This window comes from Carassius carassius, chromosome 3 (genome assembly GCF_963082965.1).
Source record: "Carassius carassius chromosome 3, fCarCar2.1, whole genome shotgun sequence".
Taxonomy (NCBI): Eukaryota; Metazoa; Chordata; class Actinopteri; order Cypriniformes; family Cyprinidae; genus Carassius; species Carassius carassius.
Window position 1 is genome coordinate 23,348,723 of NC_081757.1, and position 22,516 is coordinate 23,371,238.

The 22,516-nt window shown below is 36.8% G+C and overlaps 2 protein-coding genes across 2 annotated transcripts; one reads left to right on the forward strand and one right to left on the reverse strand.

Annotated features, from left to right (window-relative positions):
- Positions 1–927: 927 nt before the first annotated feature.
- LOC132123468 (NEDD8-activating enzyme E1 regulatory subunit-like) lies at positions 928–12,300 on the reverse strand. The gene is made up of 20 exons (XM_059534098.1): positions 12,159–12,300; positions 11,700–11,803; positions 11,549–11,609; positions 11,386–11,416; positions 11,229–11,300; positions 10,765–10,844; positions 10,470–10,579; positions 8,649–8,758; positions 8,468–8,530; positions 8,321–8,384; positions 8,139–8,230; positions 7,991–8,050; positions 6,921–7,054; positions 6,615–6,690; positions 6,485–6,524; positions 3,292–3,378; positions 3,029–3,121; positions 2,572–2,686; positions 2,349–2,398; positions 928–1,184 (listed from the first exon to the last, which is right to left on the reverse strand). The coding sequence occupies exons 1-20, from the start codon at positions 12,206–12,208 to the stop codon at positions 1,075–1,077; spliced, it is 1,602 nt and encodes a 533-aa protein (XP_059390081.1). The 5' UTR covers positions 12,209–12,300; the 3' UTR covers positions 928–1,074.
- Positions 12,301–14,915: 2,615 nt separating this feature from the next.
- On the forward strand, positions 14,916–20,451 carry LOC132113007 (carbonic anhydrase 7-like). The gene is made up of 7 exons (XM_059520791.1): positions 14,916–15,060; positions 16,872–17,069; positions 17,590–17,708; positions 17,799–17,894; positions 18,352–18,414; positions 19,032–19,187; positions 20,320–20,451. Exons 1-7 carry the CDS (start codon positions 15,024–15,026, stop codon positions 20,449–20,451), a joined length of 801 nt encoding a protein of 266 aa, XP_059376774.1. The 5' UTR covers positions 14,916–15,023.
- The last annotated feature ends 2,065 nt before the right edge of the window (positions 20,452–22,516 follow it).

The following is a 22,516-nucleotide window of genomic DNA, read 5'->3' on the forward strand; positions in this document are numbered from 1 at the left end:
TGAAAACAATGAAGTAGTAACTGAACAACATATTCTGGTTTCTTATTAACATAGTCTTGCTTGACAGATCAATGTAAGGAGAGCCTCCAGTTATGAATTATTTTACAGTGGAATGTGCAGAGAAGGAACAGCTTGGGTCAGAATGTGCTCCAGCAGAAGGAGGAGGGTGCCCTCCAATGGATTTGGGCTTTAAAACACACTGATGGGAGTGTACTAAACATTTCTTAGACATTTTTGTGGGTAAAGTAGGTCAGTCAGGAAGTTTTCAATTCTTGGGAGGCTTGGGAATGAGTAAAAATATATGTTTACGTGCCACTGACTTCGTCCTTCCTCTGTCTAGACTCACTATGAGGAAAACCTAGTTATTCTCTTTAAACCACAGAGACGTCTGCTTTTAGACCGGCTGTAGAAACACAGCACTCCACCCTACAACAGGAAATAACTCTGTGATCTGCCCAAACAAACAGCAGCAGCTCACCACAATACAGCTTAGCACATATTTAGAAAAATTATATGACATGCATAAACAGTAGTTCTCCAGTTACCATGTGAAAATGTCACACGTTTATATCAGATAATGTAGGCTGAAAGCATAGTGCTATGTTCACTTGAACAAAAATACAGTAAGAATAGTAATATTGTATAACATTTTAAAATGCAATTTATTCCAGTGATTGGATAGTGTCTTCAGTGTCACACGATCCTTCAGAAATCATTTTAATTTGCTGATTTGCAGCTCAAGAAACATCTATTAACAATGTTGAAAACTGCTGCTCAGTATGTTTTGGAAAATGTGATACACTTGAAGTAAGATGAAAAAAACTTTTATTAAGCAAGGATGCATTAAAATTATCAAAAATGACAGTAAAGTCAGTGTATGTACATTAAAACTGTTGTGGAAAGAACACAAAAATCCCACACAAAAGCTTGGGAGATATACTGTTTATTCAGTATGCAGCATCAGTTCTGGTCTTGTCAAACTGATCAGTGTAAGTATACACAAACTCGATTGCCAATTCGAGGCCAACACTTTGATAGAGGAATGAGGAAACACAACTGGAAGGGACGATTGCTCTAAAGCTGAAAAGTAGCAGAGGTCTGTGACATGGCATTATAGAGGAACGTGTTGTTGAAAGGTACAAACTGGTGCGTGATGATTTTGATGGCTTCTTGAGCTGCTGATCCTGCAACAAAAGACAGATAATGGGCCTCTTTACAACTGGCATTACTATGTCGTTCACATCTGGATGCATGATTTGGAAAACTGGCATTTACGTAATGCATTTAAGATTGTGTAAACCAAATATATTCTCGGTAATTACCCTAATTGGTTGCCCTAATTTTAACTCATGTTTTGTTTTATTTTTTACTAAACCTAATGTTCATTCACTATTTAAAGGGATAGTTCCCCCAAAAATAAAAATTCTGTCGTTAATTACTCACCCTCATGTCGTTCCAAACCTGTAAAACCTTCATTCATTTTCAAAACACAAATTAAGATATTTTTGATGAAATCCAAGAGCATTCTGATCCTGCATAGACAGCAATGAACCTGACAAATTCAAGGCCCAGAAAGGTAGTAAGGACATTGTTAAAATAGTCCATGTGACATCAGTGGTTCAACCTTAATTTTATGAAGCTACGAGAATATAAGAATACCAAAAATAAGAATTCAACAACTCTTCTGGGACAGTCTGATGCCATTATTGCATATGTTGTGGTACTCTCGACAATGGCATCGGACTGTCCCGGAAGATAAGAAATTGTTCAATAAAGTTGTTATTTTAGTTTTTTTTGCACACAAAAAGTTTTCTCGTAGCTTCATAAAATTATAATTTCTGAATGGTCTATAAAAATGTCCAATTGGAAAAACATGAGAGTGAGTAATTAATGACAGAATTTTCATTTTTGGATGAACTTATCCCTTTAAGATTCTTATAGTAAAACGAGAGAGAGATTCAAATGGATAATTCACAGGTTATTGTTCATTTAATCAGGTGACCAGATAACATGACACCAATGGCTTTTTTTCTTTTTTTTTTTTACATCGTGATAGTAAATAAAAAGAAGCCAATAACCAGCAGCATAACACTTGGCAACATTAAATGAGCTCATGCTACAGAAAACCATGAATCATATCAATGTCAGATGAAAATAAATAGAGCCTTACAAAACATATAGTAATGCAAGCAGTGAAGACAGTTATTGAGAAAGGCCATACTTACATTTCCTAATGTGATTTCCCTTATACTATTAAATCCATATTATAGCGGATGTTATGTTATTATGAATGTTCGATGAGGTGTGTGTGTGTTTGCAGGATCCTGAATAAGTACATAAACACTCACCTCCCAGAAAAGCGGCGACTGTGTGTGGCTCAGCAGCTCCATAACGGCAGCTGGAAGATATGAAAATAACATTTACACTTACCATCGGATTATACACAGACGGACCAGATGAACAGGAGAACGTGTGCTTCTTCATTGCCAATATTACAAAACTGGTTTTAGTATAAATATTTAGTTCGTACAGCTTCAAACCAAAGGAGCTTAACTGTGAACTGAAACGTACAACTCATGGATGTAGTCATCTTTCACACTGACGCTCAGACTGTACTCCTGTAGAAGACTGTTTACACACAGCTTGAGTTTGTTAATGTCGTCCTCCACCTGGTAATTGTAGACACCTGAGAAAAACAGTCATACTCTATGTGCACATACACAACTTTGGTGTCCATTTGAATGTTTCTGAAAGAAGTCTGTTATGGTAGATACAATAAAAACCGCAATATTGTGAAATATTGTTACTATTTACAATAAACCGATTCAGCACCAATACGGTAATATCTTCATGGTACTCCAAGAAAGGTGGCATTACCATAGTACCATGTCCAAAATAAATAAATACATACATAAAATAGTGACAAATCCAAGTTTGAGTTAGTATATAAAAATCGGTGACTTGATGGACATTTTAAAATCTGTGCCATGGTTGAGAGTTTCTAAATTTTTTTGATAACTCTTCTGACCGGGGTATCGGGAGTGTTGCTGTTGGAAGTGATCGACCGAGCGGAGCATGAGGTACAGAACCATCTCACTGTCTGCACTGTCCATACAGGATGCTATGGAGACAGAGAAAAATAGCTTAAACACACACAGCAACACCCGAGCATGGATATACACAACAATGAAGCATGTTAGTAAATCCTTCTAAACAATCCTGTGCAGTGGCCATAACATTTAGAAACCGAGATAAACCACAGGCGGAGAGAGAAGCGCAGAGAAGACGTACTGATTTCATCTTTATTGAAAGTGTCCACACTGTATTCTTCTGCCAGAGACCTGCAGCGCACCACTCTGAGGAAAGCTGCGTTTTTACCTGTGGGACACAAAACACCACACAACATAGGCTTTATAATTATTTGTGGAGGAAGCCACCTGCTAAAATTCCCAAAGAGGAGATTTTTCACTAATTACTGGAACCATGAACATCACGTACGCAAACAAACTGATGGAAAAGGAGACCTGATGTAGAATATTACAGGATTTTGCAAAAGTGTTGGAATATCTACAACCCGAATTCCGGAAAAGTTGGGACGTTTTTTAAATTTTAATGAAGTGAAAACTAAAGGAATTTCAAATCACATGAGCCAATATTTTATTCACAATAGAACATAGATAACGTAGCAAATGTTTAAACTGAGAAATTTTACACTTTTATCCACTTAATTAGCTCATTTAAAATGTAATGCCTGCTACAGGTCTCAAAAAAGTTGGCACGGGGGCAACAAATGGCTAAAAAAGCAAGCAGTTTTGAAAAGATTCAGCTGGGAGAACATCTAGTGATTAATTAAGTTAATTAATATCAGGTCTGTAACATGATTAGCTATAAAAGCTTTGTCTTAGAGAAGCAGAGTCTCTCAGAAGTAAAGATGGGCAGAGGCTCTCCAATCTGTGAAAGACTGCGTGAAAACATTGTGGAAAACTTTAAAAACAATGTTCCTCAACGTCAAATTGCAAAGGCTTTGCAAATCTCATCATCTACAGTGCATAACATCATCAAAAGATTCAGAGAAACTGGAGAAATCTCTGTGCGTAAGGGACAAGGCCGGAGACCTTTATTGGATGCCCGTGGTCTTCGGGCTCTCAGACGACACTGCATCACTCATCGGCATGATTGTGTCAATGACATTACTAAATGGGCCCAGGAATACTTTCAGAAACCACTGTCGGTAAACACAATCCGCCGTGCCATCAGCAGTTGCCAACTAAATAGGGGTGGGCGATATCGCGATATTTAAAATATATCGAGATATTTTTAAACACGATATGGATTTTGGCATATCGTATATATCGATATATTGTTTATATTTAATTCTGATTCCGCCACTTTGCTTGTTGGCCTTCTCTGTGCTGTGCTCGCCCCCGCTCGTCGCCCCCCGCCTCCTTGCTTTTATCCCCACTCCCCTCGCGTGTAGAGAACTAGTCTAAAAAAAAGTCTAAAAAAAAAAGGACAACTGGCTCCATTTTATGGAGATACTTCGGTTTTCAGACATCGGGCGAACAGCAGGCAGATGTCTACTGTATGGCCCAATGATTTCCACGATGCAGAAAACGTGGAGGGAATCATAAAAACGGAATTTACAGTTTAACACGGAATGGCACCGAATTTGTCAGATTTTGAATGAATTAATCAAACGTAGGTCATTGCACTTACATCAAATCGCGATATGGACTAATATCTGCAAATATTAAGCCGTAAAGGACTATTTAAATATGAATCCTGCGTGTCTGTGTTAATGAATGGAGCAGAAGCGCGTCTTCATTCATTAAACACACGGAAGCGCGCGTGACGCTCGCGGTGATTTCAGCTTCTGTCATCTCACTAAATCAGGACGTAAACACATGAAGAACATCTCCAGAACTGCTCTGAGAGTCACTTCATGAGCATCTGACCGTTTGATTTGAGTAAAACTAGCGGGCATATATCACATCATAGACTGTAGTATCACATACACAGAACTGTAACGATTCGTCAAAATAAAAGTATTTGCCAGAAATCTATTACTATTGTTCAGCAGAATGTACATAGCCCACTACTACTACTATTAAAAAGAAACGAACAATTTTTAAAGGAATAATCACACAACATTTCTTCCATGTTTTATTTTTAATAGTAAATCCCCTTTGTTTACCAAAAAATAAAGTTTGCTTAATTTTAAATAATTCATAGATAAATTAAATGAATGTTTTATGCCTTCATTTGATAACCAGAAAAATGTAAATACACAGAATTTCTGAAGGGAAAAAACATTTCACATAAGGCTATTGTAAGAATTTGTGTAGAATTTTTAAATAATAATTAAGTTGTTTTTATGCATTTAAATAATTACACATACACAAAAAAACATATGGTGAAGAAAAAATAAAACGTTTCATAGGGCCCTAAACATGTAATATTTGGCATATTTGTTTTTGCAGTAGTTCTAGGGGGGTTATTTTTCCTGTAATGATATCGAGATATATATCGTATATCGAGATACAGCAAAATATATCGAGATATATTTTTTGCTCCATATCGCCCAGCCTTACAACTAAAGCTCTATCATGCAAAAAGGAAGCCATATGTGACCATGGTCAAGAAGCGCCGTCGTGTCCTGTGGGCCAAGGCTCATTTAAAATGGACTATTTCAAAGTGGAATAGTGTTTTATGGTCAGACGAGTCCAAATTTGACATTCTTGTTGGAAATCACGGACGCCGTGTCCTCCGGGCTAAAGAGGAGGGAGACCTTCCAGCATGTTATCAGCGTTCAGTTCAAAAGCCAGCATCTCTGATGGTATGGGGGTGCATAAGTGCATACGGTATGGGCAGCTTGCATGTTTTGGAAGGCTCTGTGAATGCTGAAAGGTATATAAAGGTTTTAGAGCAACATATGCTTCCCTCCAAACAACGTCTATTTCAGGGAAGGCCTTGTTTATTTCAGCAGGACAATGCAAAACCACATACTGCAGCTATAACAACAGCATGGCTTCGTCGTAGAAGAGTCCGGGTGCTAACCTGGCCTGCCTGCAGTCCAGATCTTTCACCTATAGAGAACATTTGGCGCATCATTAAACGAAAAATACGTCAAAGACGACCACGAACTCTTCAGCAGCTGGAAATCTATATAAGGCAAGAATGGGACCAAATTCCAACAGCAAAACTCCAGCAACTCATAGCCTCAATGCCCAGACGTCTTCAAACTGTTTTGAAAAGAAAAGGAGATGCTGCACCATGGTAAACATGCCCCGTCCCAACTATTTTGAGACCTGTAGCAGAAATCAAAATTGAAATGAGCTCATTTTGTGCATAAAATTGTAAACTTTCTCAGTTTAAACATTTGCTATGTTATCTATGTTCTATTGTAATGTGATTTGAAAGTCTTTTAGTTTTCATTTTATTAAAATTTAAAAAACCTTATAAGAAATGTTAATGAGGTACTCACAGAAAAGTTTAATTTCATGTTCAGAGATGCTTTCTGGAGGCTTTGGAGTAAACAGATCATTAATGTTAATGTGCTAATAAAAGAGAAAAACTGCAGTTATTACAGAAGAGTCTGCTGATTATGTAAATACCTTTCCAAATGGTTGTAAAAGTGCTTCGACGTGTTTGGACACAACTGCTGCGTCCTTCATGGCTTTGTCTCTGTAGCTGAAATGGAAAGTGTCAAACAAATGCTATTTTACCCCAAAAACACAGTCAGCAGGAATTAAGCGAAAACACATATCTGAGTACGTAACGTTCCTCAGCTGTTGGTCATTACCAACAGTTCTTTGCAATACCAGGCAAATTTCACATTACACATTACTAATAAAATAATATTACATTACTACTAATAAAATGTTCCTAGACTCTTTGTGATCTGAATGCTAAATACCTACACATTTTGTAACTTGATGAATTTGTCTGAATCTGCAATCATGTCTGGGATGGTTCCTCGCACAGGTAACTTTCCTTTCCCCTCGTTTCGAACAAAGTCCCGCACTCCTCGTGCCATCACCCAGAAGGATGGGCTCTACGAGAAGACAGATTAAAGCTACTGGTGAAGTATAAACTGATATTATTGAAATTCATACATATAGTTAGCTTTTTTTTTTTTTTTTTTTTGCTTGTAACTAAATATTTACAGAAAGAAGCACATAGTAAAAGTTCTAAAATGTATTCTCTCTCTTTTTCAATGGGAAAGTAAGCTATTTCTTATGAATGTGTAAGATTCTTTAGACACTATGGGTAAATAACTAAAAAAATAAAGTGCAGTAAACTTCTAAGTACTTTTTATAATTATAACACTTGTTTTTTGCCCCCATTTTTCACGAGCTGAACTCAAAGATGTAAGACTTTTTCTATTTTATCTCAGCAAAAAAGAAGTGCTGACTAACACAGATTTAGACCGATTTGTGAACAATATTTGAGAGAAATAGGCCTTTTGTGTACATATAAAAAGACTTAGATATTTGGGTTCAGCTCATGAAAAATGGGGGCAAAAACAAAAGAGTTGCATTTATCATTTTGTTTAGTGTACAATAACAAATTAAAATAGTGTGAAGTCACAGTACTGTTTTTGTACAGCTAAAATAACCGAGTGACATTGGAAACCTAGGAAACTCAAGTAACATATTGCAGCATCTGCTTTATTAGTGGGATAATGGAGAATACTAATAAAATAAAAAAGCCACCTTTTCACTACCTCTAAAAAACAGCAAACTGGAAGCAATACATTTCCCCAGTAGAGAATAATATTGGAGATCTTATTTTAAGTGCATGCTGAAGTTTAGTGTGTTTAAATATTTCAAACCCTTTTCATTTTACCATGGCAAATAAATGGAGGGTAATGAATGAATCATGACCAATTCCAATTGCCACTAAGAGCAAAATGCAACAATCTTATGTGAATGTTAAAGAAAGACAGATTAAAGGTGGCTTAGGAGTAGTTTTGCATGTTGCCACTAACCTGTGAGGTAATATTTTCACACTGCTCGGCATTAAAAATGTCCTCTGTTGCACTGGGGACCTACATTACAATGGGCCAAAGATCAATACAAATCATATGCAAGGAACATAAACTAGAACTACAACTTTTCAAATGTAAGGAGTTCTACCTTGGTGGGGTTCAGAGCCGTGTTCACATTCTTGATTGCCTCCTCAAAGTTCTCTTCATCTGCAGGTGTTCCATTCTCATTCGTAAGGATTCCTGAGAAAATACAGAAATGAAGGAAAACCTACAACAACAGAAATGAGCTACCGAAAAATGACTGAAAGGAACAACATGGCATTACATTACCTTCTCTGATGAGTTGTCTGAAAGCTTCCTTCTCCTTATAATTCTTCGGTAACTGACAGTTGTGCTGGATCAGAGAGGATCCACTATGAGAAGATCATTTAGGAGGTCACATATTAAGAAAGCTCACAAGTTTATGTCAAAAATTACCTCACTAGACCACTTTTCCAAGTATTTGGCAACCACAATTATCCATGGTGTATGACTGTGGTCCTAAAATGAAACCAAAATACATACAACAATTTTTTAAACTGCTACGACTTAAAAATAAACACAAAATACATGCAAGTCAGTCACATACAATAAAAAGGACATCAATAATTAATCTGACCTTCTTCTCCATGCGGTCCAGGTCGTAGGACTCTATGTAGTGTTTGAGCTCTGTGAATGGCTGGTCTAGTCTCAGGTCTTCTAATGCATTATCTGGATGAGATTCGATCACTGTGGTGAAAAACACAGACAGACCATTCAACATTTTCACAAAAGATGTATTTACATAAATGTTAAAGGGGTCATCGAATGCAAAATTCACTTTAAATGTTGTTTGAACATAAATGTGCGTTTAGATGTCCATCCTATAATTGCGTTTATTTCAACCATAAATGCATTTATTTTAACCAGGCTGGACTACTGTAACGCTCTATATGCTGAAATAAATCAGTCCTTGCTCTCGCGATTAAAACTGGTACAGAATGCTGCGGCTCGTTTTTTAACAGGGACAAAAAAGAGAGAACATATTACACCTGTGTTATCATCACTTCATTGGCTACCTGTTCGATTCAGAGTTGATTTTAAGGTTTTAGTATTTGTATTTAAATCACTTCATGGTCTTGCACCTTCATATATTTCAGACCTTCTCCACTCGTACTCTCCAGTGAGAACACTCAGATGATATTAAATGTTCCAAAATCTTGACTTAAATCCAAAGGTGACAGAGCATTCTCAGTTCTTAGTCCTAAGTTCTGGAATTCCCTACCTTTGTCTATTAGACTTTCCCCTACACTTTTTACATTTAAATCTTCTCTTAAAACTTACTTTTTTTCTCAGGCATATGTGTAATTTGATATTAACTATTAAATTAATATTATTATTTTTTAGTCTTAAATAATGTTTTAAATTGCATGATGTTTCCAGTCTTAATTGTATTACTTTTGTTTTGGTTTCTTTTCATATTTTATTATTAGTGTTTAAATTGTATTGTACAAGGATGTTTTGTTTGGTATGTTGAGCAGCACTTTGGTCAGCATTTATGCTGTTTTAAAGGGCTATATAAATAAACTTGACTTGACTTGACTATAATAATAAAATCCACCCAGTGCTTTTTTTTAAATCCCTATTTTAAAAGCTCCTTTCTCAAATCAGGCTGTCCTGAGATTCCTGTCAGAATGATGTAGTTCTGAACAGGCCCCTCCCACGATAGTTGATTGACAGGACCGTCTTACCTTAGACCCGCCCTGAGTGAGCTGTCTGCCATTGTGTCTACTCCGGTGCAAGGGCAGACAAGAATGTCTCTGATTAAGCGATTGAGACGTTCTGTTGTTGGATGTAATAATTAAAATAGCAGTCGTCATTTACTCCCGACATCTGAGCCACTGAAGACGCAGAGAGATTAACGTTATTTTCATTTTTGAAGGGAATGCGCCGATCGCTGATAAATGTGTTTAAGTTTGCACAAATCATTCGTGTTCCAGCTTCATCTACAGTAGAAGTGAGTATAAGGGTTTTTTATAAATCTTTTCAAATCGCCTTTCCTAATACTGTGCTAGTTATCAAGTTTCACAGCTACAGTTTACAGTGTGCTGGACACCCCAGGGAACAGAGGGGCGGAGTCAGCAGAGCTCATTAGCATTTAAAGCAACATGCAAGGAAACTGCTTTCTCTAAAAAGAGCTGATTTTGACAGGGTAAAAAGGGAGTTTTTTTTAAACTACCATTAAGAAATTTTTACCTAAGTATGTTATAGACTTTTCATTAAAACCCTCAAGAATCATATCGACTTGTGGAAAATGGGCATCCGATGACCCCTTTAAGAAATTCTAAATGAAATTTTAGCAAAGTTACTGCACTACAGTAAATTTCAACCATCCTGGCCAAGTGTTAATAAATGAATCTCTAAAAAAATATTTTGCTTCAGGAAATTATGATTATATAACCTGTGTGCTCCTTCACGATAAGTCTCATGTAACCGATAAGTCCATATGTTCGACATACAAGGAATGGCACACCAGCATCCCATAAAGCACTCCCCAGCCTCAAACATGTGCTGTCAAAAAAAGACAAAGGCATATATTAATTTGAAGAGTCAGCACATACAACCAATTAGATAGTAGCATAGGGTTTTTTCTTTTTTATTATTATTTAACATGTCTGTTTCGTAATGCATTTAAAAGTAACTCATGAAAACAATAAAGGAACAATATATTCAGATTTGTATTCTAGTACTAATACCTTTCTGGAAGCTGGACGCCAATGACCAGACTAAATCTGTGAAAAAACTCAGGGTCGTTGTCCAAAAGCTTATCAGGACTCTGAATATCAAAAAAAATAGATTAATTAAGATTTAAGAAAATGAAAAGATTCACTATCTCACAAAGGTTTGAACACATTTGACTGAATTTATGTCCCTTTAGAATTAATATTCCTTTAGATATAGAGGCTTTTGATTAAATGATTGCAGTTAGTTGTTAATAAATATTGCACCCTATGCACACTGCCGTTCAAACGTTTCAGGAAGATGTTTTAATGTTTTTAAAAGAGAGATTTCTTATTGTTTTGATTAGCTTAAGATTTCAGTCACTATACATTTCCTATTCATTCAATTTCATAGTTTTGAGCAAATTGTCCGAAACTGGTTTTGTACAGCCGAGTTTAAACTAAAAGTAAAACTACAGTATGTTTACATTAACACTGACCTCTTCTACAGAGTTTCCAGACACATCACTATTGAGCTCCTGCAGCAGTTCAGTAGCAGCCTGAGCCCTGTTCTGCAAAATAAGCAAAACATCATACAGCATACACATCACTTTAGGTTTGGACAGACTTGTTATGGACACCCAATTCTGTGCTTACCTTCCCAATACTGCTGCTGGTGAGAAAAAAGCTGCAGAACAGATCAAAGCATGACCAGAATCAGTCACATTTTCAATATGGTGCAGTGTGATACATTTATCCATTCATCACACTATAATCAAATATCTCTTTAAGATGGTCACAAAAACAAGACAATGATTACTTGTTTCCAACATCCTCCCCTGACACTTTGTGCCCATCAACTATGGTAAAGGCTCCAATTCCTAAGAAGCAGAGAAAGAATTATGTTAACACAATGAATGCATGCCTCAGCGTTATGATTGGAGCTGCACAGTGAGATATTTTATTGACACCTGGCAGCACAAGGTTTTTGAGGATTTCAGTGCCGGTTGCAGTGGCGTTGATGAGACACACATGGGCATTTTCAAGTGCTTCCTGTCCATGATCTCCCCACAACCTGATACAAACACATAACAACCAATAAATGACCAGCCTATAATCATTGCTACAATAACATAATCAAGACAGACAGGCAACAGTCGAGCAGATTAATACATCCAGTGGTTTCTGATCAGTAAGGTTGTTGATATGCTATATATGGAGATTAGACTGAGTATGTTGCTGCAGTGTGTATTGAATTAAAGCAAGATCAATCTGAAGTAACTCTGGGATGATTAAAGCTCTTGCTACGACCGATGGGCCTCTGTATGTCAGCGTTGATGCAATTTGAAAGCTTAAAACTAATGCTAAAGGAGAATCGCAGTGCATGTAAACTGAATTATTATGTTGTTTAAAACCCAACCGATATGTACCTGAGCTGCCGATCATACTTCTGCTCTTTGCTCGTTTTCTGGTCTGTCATGGTCCTGTGACGGCTCGATCCTACCGGCACGCTGCTGTTTCACTGTTTGGAGTTTGAGATTCGCAGATTCGATACAGACAGACTGTTATTCTTCTGTTTGGCCAAGAGATAGAGCCACTGTGCCGCTTGAATGGTGCCTTAGCTCTTCTTTTTTTTTGTCAATCATGGGGACTTGTAAGTTTAACCTTTACTTAGCCTATTTAATATAATTATGTCCAGTTTAGTTCTTTGCAGTCCCGTGTTCTGTATTTCTTGTATATGTAGCACCTTGGTCCTGGAGAAACAGTCCCGTTTCACTGTATACTACTATCATCCTGAGAAACCACAAACAGAGAGAGAGAGAGAGAGAGAGAGAGAGAGAGAGAGAGAGAGAGAGAGAGAGAGAGAGAGAGAGAGAGAGAGAGAGAGAGAGAGAGAGAGAGAGAGAGAGGAGGGGGGGGGGGGTATCTTTTCTTCACTTCAAGTCCTCAAATGAACAAACTTCACTTTATCATGAAAGCTTCCTACCTGAGGACGTTTATCTCCAGTAGACTTCAAGACACAAAAAGCCACTGCAAAGGCCGGTTTGGATCTAGCAATATATATTTATCAAAACAGCAATAATCAGTTGTCAGTGGGGTTTTTTTTCGTCTCGCTATAGACTCTGTATATCAATTAAATGTATGTAGTTGTATTAAAACAAAAGGTTAAAAGTGAAGATTCTAAATCTTACCTTTGTGTTTAGCTTTAAATCGCACGATTCCACCGAAAGAACCGCCATTTTTCCAAACAGGGTAGATTGTCAAAAGCGGACTGCATTGTCTCAATTACTTCAAGTTCCCGTATGTAATATTAACACTGGGCAGGTGTTTGGAAGCGCAACACCACACTATTGCACCACTTGGGGGCACAATGTCACACAAGCTGGTGTTTATTACAGTAAATGTACACTTTTATTTGAACACTGTAACACTGAAATTTTAACACCACCGAATTTGCTGTGCAGTAAATGCATGAACTTATTGTTTACCTTCAATGTAATGCAAGTCACTTTGCCAAATACATCAAATGTATAGTGCTACCATATCATAAATAGATAATTACACATTAAACATATTGCAACTTTACATACAGTATAGCTAACATCTCCAAACCCAGTGACTGCTCTGTTTTCTTCGACACTCTTAAAAATAAAGCTGCTTCGCAATGCTTCTTTGTGAATGAAAGAAGATTCTTCAGAATATTAAAAGGTAAGAAAGAGATTGTTCTTTAAAGAACATTTGATTGAATGGTTCTTTGTGGAACCAAAAATGGTTCTTCCTTTATTTTTAAGAGTGTATTCCTGTTGCGTTGCATTGCATTGATTTTCTTGTTTTGACAGCTCTACAACTGTACTGCAATCTCTGACGAAGTGAACTTTCATTGGTTCTGAAACTTAAAGTTGCCTAGCTATTTTGGTGTTATTAAATTTTGACTTGAATTACAGTTATAGACTTGAGGTAAGCCTCCCAGACAGCAGCTCTGGCTCAAACACATTATTTTTATTGCATCATATTTAAGTCATTGTTTTGAAGTAACACAAGCATGCTGTTAGAGCAAAGTGTAAATGTCTCATCATAGTGCACTTTTTGCTGGTGTTACTTTATTTATTGCTGTCACAGCTGTTTTCACATGCATGCAGCTATCTTACGATTTTAACATTATGTCCTCATCTCTTTCTCTAGAATCTGTTATTTGAATGTGGAAAAAATATCTTCATGTAATCATCAGTCTGGGGTCCAGCCTTCTAAAAAGCAAAGAATGGATGAATGAACAAACAGAAGTATTATTATATTATACACAATTTGTATTTGTTATTTTGACCCATTTTCCCAGGATGATCTGTCCCATGTTTGCTGCAGGCACCTTATTTTGAAACAGTGCCACAGATTCTCAAGTAGTGATCAGAGATGAGAGTGGGCAGGATTTCACCCTGAACCACGTAATGATCACGTAGGTATGAGGTTTTATTCGGACAATGTGGTTCTACATTAATGATTCATAGGTAGAGGTCATTTGTGAGGTAGGCTAATTGTCTGTTAAGGCAATTGCTTTTGATTTATCCAAACCTTAATCTTAACCTTTATTAACAACATGTTTTATTCTTAATTAGCTATTATTAGCCTATATTTTCAAATAACTATATCATTTTCTAATAGTAAAATGTTAGTTTGAATCTGTTTAACACATTGGTTAGTGCTGATGCTTTAAAGGTTATTTAAACCTAACAGGAGATATTCTTTATAGTCTAGCATCCTGTTTGCTTGCTTTTACTAAATAGGCTCCTATTGACATAAGGTGAAAAAAACTGAATAATAACTAGGCTATTTGAAGCAAGTCTGAAGTAGCCTATTATTCTGCATTCTGAATGTTATGAAGTGTCAGTGGTATTTCCAAAACAACGATGTAGGCTAATGTGTTCCCTTAAGTGCCTTTCCAAAGCTAAAGTGGGGACAATGATGCTCACTTTTTAAATAGAATTCGCCCTCGACGTTTTTCTTTTCAAATCTCAAATGAAATGATTAATTTGCAGTCGACAGTTCAATTACATATACTAATTCAAAGAATTTAAATATTTAACATGTCCAGACAGAAGTCCTACTCAACACAAAGCGCAATCGGCTTTAGAGGAGGCGGGGCCAGATCGGATCAGCTTATCTGTCAATCAATTCATTCACCTGTTACCGCTGTCATGATTAGACTCGACTCACACACAACTCTCCTCTAAATCTGCGCCACTCTAGACTCTTCTGTGCTCCTTACAACATCTGATCCTGTGTTCAAAGAAGAGGGGGCAATGACTGGCCATCACTGGGGATATGGGAAGGACAACGGTAAGTTAATTGCAGTCATTTAACATAATTCCCGTCCGAATATGAGTTTACAATTAAGCGTCAATCCCCAAATGTCTTTTTGTAAATTGGTTTTGACCACTGCCCAGCACCGTGCAGTAACTTCACAGTACAATTCATGCATTCAATAACAAAAGTATTTTATTTCAGAAATGCTCGCAACTGCTTTCAAGAATATGGTAATACAATGTTTGCCTTTTTGCTAATTTTAGTTCTTTTTTTTTTTTTTAAGAGCTAGAATGCAAGGCAGAATAGCCTACCACTTGAACCACATGCAAATTGCTAAATGATTATTAGTCCATTTTAATTATTATTATAATATGAAATGTTTAAATAAAAGTTGAACATGCTGTGACTACCCTGTGAGAATAGCCTTTGCGGGTTCATCAAATCACAAAACTTACCCCTTCGACTTGAGTATCGTCATCTGAGTTTTATTACAGAGAAGCCATGCACATGTATTTTTACAGAGGTCTGCATGTAAAACAATCGCCGGCTGATAGGACTTTTAAAAAATGAGGAGTCCTCACCACAACTATGAGAACAACAGCGACTTCAGGGAAACATATCGTTGAAATCACTTATTCATAACCTTTTAAAGCGAATGCACAATAAAAACATTGACCGTCAAATACCATTGACATTATGCATTTTTAGCAGACACTTTTATTTTTAATTTGATCAGACTTTGAGCATGCACAATTACGCTACTTGCATTAGTGTTGTGGTTAAGTCAATCCATTAAAACAATTGGTTTGTCTTCATAATATTTAATAATAATAATAAAAAATCTGAAAAATATTTCATCTTCGGTATGGCACTCCTAAAGACATCAGTTTGTCAGACGACAGCTTCAGTGCCATGGTTTCAGGCCAGCAGTGTGACGCCCGACGCCATGATCTCCACCCTAACATCCGGTCTCAGACTGGCCTGGCTCTGCTGTGATACAGTATATGGCTCTGTCTGTGACGGCTGCAATAACTAGCTGCAGAACCAGGTTTTTTTTTTTTTTTTTGGAGCTAGAGATGGTGAGAATGTGTGCTAGAATCAAGCAGATATTATAGCGGTTATGTTCACAGAACGTAAACTGCATCACACTTACATGGGCTACTTTAACTGTTGTCTGTTTGTGTGGCCACTAATTATTTTAGTTTTCTGTTTAGGTGTGAACGGACTAGCCAGAGTTTGACAAGAAAATGCCATCCTGATTTTATGAAATGCACAACTTCACACCAAATAAAGAAATTTGGATATCAAGATGATATTTTGATGAGTATTCCAGCCAAATTAGTAAAAAGCTTCATTATCACTAGTTATTATTATTATTATTATTAATGGACAATTTTGAATCCCCCAGTTAAACCGTAACACTAAGACAGACTCTAATAAGATCTATAGCCAGCCTGTGGGTCAGTTTTTGTGCTTGTACCCAATCACTCATAATATGTCCAGTCATCTGTCATTAGATTTAGTGTAGCATATTTGGTTGCTCCTTCCACTGTTAATGCGAGATTAGCCCAGTTATCTTTTAAAGGGATAGTTGCTTAAACCGTGTAACCAGGCTGTATGTGCGTGGTTTTTTTTTTTTTTTTTTTTTTTTAAGACTGGCATCCTGGTACAGTTCACTGAGACAAACATTAGAAGACATAGAAATATAGGTCACACTCGCTCTAAACTGAAACTCAGATGCATAAAAATGCATTAAAAACACTAAGTTACAATACAGTACATTGTTAACTTGAAAAAGATTGTTACATTCATTGATGTCTGGTTGGTTAATATTGTTTTTCTAGGTCCATCGGAATGGCACAAAGACTATCCCATTGCTGAGGGTAACCACCAGTCACCAATTGATATAGTCCCCGCAGAAGCAGTATTTGATGCCAAACTGTCTCCTATCTCGCTGTGTTACAACAACTGCACCTCTGTCAGCATATCGAACAACGGCCATTCTGTGGTAGTGGAGTTCACGGACTCGGATGAGAGATCAGGTTGGTATCAGTCATCTAACATTAATGCTGCTTTAAATATGAGACTGTGATTAGTTGGTTGATTGGTCTCTAGATGTTCGGAGAAGAACATTTAGTTCGGCTTCATATTTGAGTTTTTGCACAACTAGTTTCTGCTTCTACTCCCAGCTCTCATGTTGTGCACAGCCACTGTGAAATTATGTACAGTATAACATTTTCAGTAACTGGATAAATGTTAGATAAAAAAAAAAAAATTAGAATTTAAAAAATACAAAAAACTAAGGTTTTAATTTGACTAAAGTTACAAATTTAAAACAAAACCACAAATTCTCTTCCCTTTTAAAGACTGCCGAATGAATAAAAAAAGTTACTATTTTTGATGTGAGCAATTTCATTTAACAGTCATGACATTCCAGAGCATTCCTTGTGTCTATACCCTGCATTTGGTTTCATTCTGGCCTGTGTCTTTATTTTTAGCATTTAGAAAAAATAATTCCCATCCAATGTGAATGGCCCCTTAAACTGCTCTTTCCTTTGTCAGTGATCCAGGGAGGTCCTCTGGAAGACATGTACAGACTTAAACAGTTTCACTTCCACTGGGGAGGCAAGGGTTGCCGTGGCTCTGAGCATACGGTTGGTGGGAAAACCTACGCTTCTGAGGTAAGCGGGCAGAACAGGGACTTTATCTGCTCTGTGTAGTCTGTACAGCCTTTGTTGCAATCTTTTGGCTTGAACTCTGTCTGTCTCCAGCTTCATCTGGTTCATTGGAATGCTATAAAGTACAAGTCCTTTGGTGAGGCAGCAGCAGCACCTGATGGCCTGGCTGTCCTCGGCATCTTTCTGGAAGTTAGTCTTCGTGTGAATCAGTACTCATTTAAAGGAATAGCTCACTCCTCTCCTTCGGGCTGTCCAAGATGTGCATCGTTTATTCATCAGAACAGATTTGGAGAAATGTAGCATTACATCACTTGCTTGCCAATGGATCCTCAGCAGTGAATGGGTGCCATCAGATCTGATAAAAACACAATCCGAAAAAGTAATCCAGTCCATCAGTTAATGTCTTTTTAAGCATGTTGTATTTTAAAAGATACAAATTGTGGAATATTTTGATGTTTTTCCATTGCTGAGCAAATGATGTAATGCTAAATGTTATGATGAAGAAAAAAACTTATCTTGAGGCTAGAGGAAATGTACATTTTTCAAAAATTAGTTTTTTTTATTACTATTAAGATAAAAAATCAAGTACAGAATTATATAAATCCACATTAAAGTGCATATTTTACAAATTTTATTTTTTTTATAGATAGGTGATGTGCACAGAGCTCTTCATCAGATAACCGATGCCTTGTATATGGTTAAATTCAAGGTATGTGTGTTTTTATGTAGTAAATGTAAAAAAAAAAAAAAAAGAATTTCTTTACGCTATTTTTGAGAGAACGCATGAATACATTAAATTAATGGAGGTCTTCAAGTAGCTTGTCACTTTAGTCCTTTTTGCATCTGATTTAATTTGGAAACACTCATTTGCCTCTTTGCATGTGATTTTTCATTTGGAAATATTTCTCTTGAAATATGTTAATCAGGTTCTAAGGATTCAAATTAGCATCTTTCTTTCAAGGTTTTTTTTTTTTTTTTTTTTTTTCACACTTTTGTATTTGGAGTAATCATCTGTTTCCTCAGCATTATTTTAACCATATTTATGCATTCTTTAATTTTACAAATTGTCTTCAATATTCTTATTCACTTCACATTTATGCAAAGACCCTCATCAAATATCCAGTAGTGTAGAAAGCTAATAATTAAAAATTGGACTTTGGGGAAAAAAAAACAAAAAAAACAACCTTGATTAGGTCACTAATCAAAATATTGTGGTATGTGTCATCTGTGTATTGCAGTTACAGCCCTGTTTTAGAGCATCTTCATTTCTTAGAGCTCTGCATTACAGTTTAATAATTTTATGATTGTTTTTTTTTTCTCCTGTAGGGAAGTGTTGTTAATTTTAAGGGCTTTAACCCAAAGTGCCTCCTGCCGAACAGTCTGGAGTATTGGACGTACCCAGGCTCTCTCACAACCCCTCCACTGTATGAGAGCGTCACATGGATCGTGCTGAAAGAACCCATTTATGTGTCAGATAAGCAGGTGGGTTGCTTTTTGGTTTTCTTTAACTTTATTAACCTTATTTCTGAACTGAATTGCTGGTGTTTGTCATGACCATCGTTTGGTCTGTTGTCAGATGTCAGTTTATGATAATGAATGATTGTGGAGGGAGATGAATGTGGGAACCACTCCTGCTGAATCAGAATCATTGTTACTGATGTGAATTGGGGATAGTCCACAGTATCCCAGTATGCTGGTGGTGACAGTGGATCTGGTCAGAAATGATCTCATCTGCTGACATGATTGCATGTCTCGTCTTTCATAAATTACATATTTGTGTGTGTACCGCAGGCTGGTCCCCACAATATCAAAATTTCAGGTTTTACTATCCTTGTGGACACGTGCACGCATGCATTCCCAGATTTATGCTGCATATACACTACACTTAAAGTAATTATTTATTAGCTTTTAATCAGCAAAGTTACAGTAAACTGGATAAAGATGACAGGAAAGACATGCATAATGTAATCTTTATTTCAAATAAAATGCTGTTCTTTTCCATTTACCATATCAAATATATCACCGTTTTAAGCAGCACAAATGTTTCCAATACTAATAAGGAAGAGCACCAAAGCAGCATATTAATCAAGAATCATGTGACACTCAAGACTAAAATAATGGCTACTGAATATTCAACAAACATGTTAAATTGTATTTAGTTTTTTTTTTAAATTGTAGGTATTTATATAACTTAGAGTTTTTTAAAATGCTTACTGATGACAAACTTTAGATTGGCAGCACATGTCCTTTGCTTTGAAGTGTCATATTGCTAGATCCATATGTCTATGTCCTTCTGAAAGACTGGACTGTGGATTTGGTCTCTGGCTCTTGTCTAGTCCCTCAGACTTTGTACAAGGAAATTGAATTAAAGCAAGCATGAGCAGTTTGGCATGTTGGCAGCCTAGTGTGTCTGGCGTGAGACCACAAGACTTTGATCTTGTACAGCTTATTAAAATGATTGAGCTATAAGTAGCAATAGCTTAGTAGATTCACAGCATGGAGAACCAAGCCTGTTACATAAGACTTGGTACCAAAGTTGATTTCTTTTGCAGTGCAGCATGTAACTTTGCCAGGTTCTTTGTCTCATGCTGTTTTTCATGCTTTTTGGACTTAGATGGGAAAGTTCCGGACCCTGCTGTTTAACGGAGAGGAAGACGATGACCGAAAGCACATGGAGAACAACTTCCGCCCACCACAGCCGCTGAAAGGCAGGACCGTGCGGGCTTCTTTTGAAAGACCGCTCTAGAATCACCTCGGAGGTTGAAACATTAATTATAAGGGTGTGGGGTTTGTTCAGTCATGTGTCTCTCTCTGTCTGCTGCTTAAAGGTTTTGGCCAGTGACCTCAAACACAGTTTGACTTTGACGTTGAGCTCTTTGAATCCAAGGCTCTGTGTTTTTTAGATCCCTTCTCATCCACCTTGATCAGGCTTGTGCAAACAGATCCTTGTTGCTGGTGGCTGAGACATTTGTGCTTTCAAAGGGTCCAAACTGATGGGATCTGAAAAGCTTGCTCTCTGCTATAGTCTGTAATCCAGGACCTGTTAGTGGCCACCAGAGACTCTTTTTAACTTTTGATATAGGGCATGTGTGGGGTTTAAGTTATTCGTAGTAAGGCTTATGGTTGCTTCCAGGAACACAGACTTGGTGGTGGCAGGAAGGCACTCCATTATCACTGAAAGTTGCATTAATAGATGAAAGTGGTTCAGTAATGTAAGTAGATAGCATTTGTTTACCTGACTGTTTAGTTCATGAAGGAAGTTTTTACAGACTCTTATCAACACTGCGTTGCAGTCACTGTAGTGAATGTTCGTGTGCTGTCACTGAAGCCTTATAAACGCTCTGACAGTAATAGGATGGTGACGTTTGAGGGGTTGAAATGACTGATGGATTACACTGCTTGGACTTTAAAAAAACAGTTGCTGTTATTAATGGATTTCCTAATGGAATCTCTGGCATGACTGTAGGAGTGATACGGAAGATCTCTAGCAGGTCAGAGCTGTATTAAGACTCGACTCCTGGACTTCATCCAGCTGAAACTGCAAGGATTTTCTTTTGGGTGTTTGGTGGCTGGCATTGTTTTATAAATGTTTTATATTGTATTTAGTTTTTGTTTAATGTACAAAATAAAATCTTTTTAATAATCCATGTGTCTTTGACACTATTTGTCACTATATTTGTGCATTAAAATACTTGCTACTAAAAAGAACTGCAGTCAGATAAAGTTACATTATTTTAATTCCTTCTGTTCTTTCTCCACAAGAGCTTCTCTTTCAGTCCTGCTAGTTGCAAAAAATCAATAAATGGAAAAGAGGTAGCAAGGAGTGGCTTGAGACATTCTTCATGTTTGTATTCATCTATTTTTGTATTCATCTCATTACTTCACCTTGCATATAGCACACAGTGAGATCCCAAGTGACCACACACACACACACACACACACACACACAGACTTACAGCATAATATTATTCTTACTTAATATCCATTAGTTTCTTTTAAACACAGTTGTCTCATTTTACTAAGGAATTTTATTAAAAAAGATGATTGAACCTCTCTGGCGCCCTCATATGGTGATAAATGGATCAACAAAAACTTCCATTTAGTTTGTAGCTTTGCGATCGGTGGTTCTCAACAACATTAACCATTATCTTTGGGTTGAGATAGCTGGGTGAATTTCCATCCTATAGCCATAAGCAACAGTTTCTGTAGCACCAATACACGGAGACCTAAACATACAGGGACTGCATATGCAAATTAGCTTTATAGCTAACTCTGGCACAACACTTGTGCGTTGTCCCTGTACAAAAAAAAAAAAAAAAAAATTATTTTTTTACCTAGATACAAAGTATAAGCCTACTGCAGCTGTAATACTGTATAGGCCTAATTTGTGATGATAGGTTGTTGTTCCTTTTATATTCACGTTGGCTAGTGCTCTGAAATTTCAACATCAAGAAATAATTAGCCAAACTCTTCATGTGTGAATTTTCATATGTGATATTACTTAATCCCTATAGCTGTGCCACTGATGAAATGCACTAAACCAGGGCTATTCAATTAGTTTCATTCGAGGGCCGCATTATCAAATCGAAAAGTTGAGGTGGGCCGGTGGGTTGGTTTGGGGGTTTATCTTATTTATTGAAACATAACAGTTTCAATAAATAAGCTAAAGTAACCCTAAAGAAGTGTGGTATTTACTTGGAAATGTGGTACCCAACAGTATGCAAATATATAAAACCATAATAAATAAAAACTTGATAATTTACAGCTGTGTACAACTATTTTCCTTGGAACAAATAAATTATTTATACAAA

What these genes read in the sequence shown, in the direction of transcription:
- LOC132113007 (XM_059520791.1), top strand. Translation starts at nt 15,024, where the DNA reads ATGACTGGCCATCACTGGGGATATGGGAAGGACAACG. An exon ending in GGACTCGGATGAGAGATCAG is followed by an intron (nt 17,070 to 17,589) that starts GTTGGTATCAGT and finishes TTCCTTTGTCAG; the next exon opens with TGATCCAGGGAGGTCCTCTG. An exon ending in GGAAAACCTACGCTTCTGAG is followed by an intron (nt 17,709 to 17,798) that starts GTAAGCGGGCAG and finishes GTCTGTCTCCAG; the next exon opens with CTTCATCTGGTTCATTGGAA.
- LOC132123468 (XM_059534098.1), bottom strand. Translation starts at nt 12,208, where the DNA reads ATGACAGACCAGAAAACGAGCAAAGAGCAGAAGTATGATCGGCAGCTC. An exon ending in GGGGAGGATGTTGGAAACAA is followed by an intron (nt 11,417 to 11,548) that starts GTAATCATTGTC and finishes TCTGTTCTGCAG; the next exon opens with CTTTTTTCTCACCAGCAGCA. An exon ending in CAGACAACTCATCAGAGAAG is followed by an intron (nt 8,231 to 8,320) that starts GTAATGTAATGC and finishes GTATTTTCTCAG; the next exon opens with GAATCCTTACGAATGAGAAT.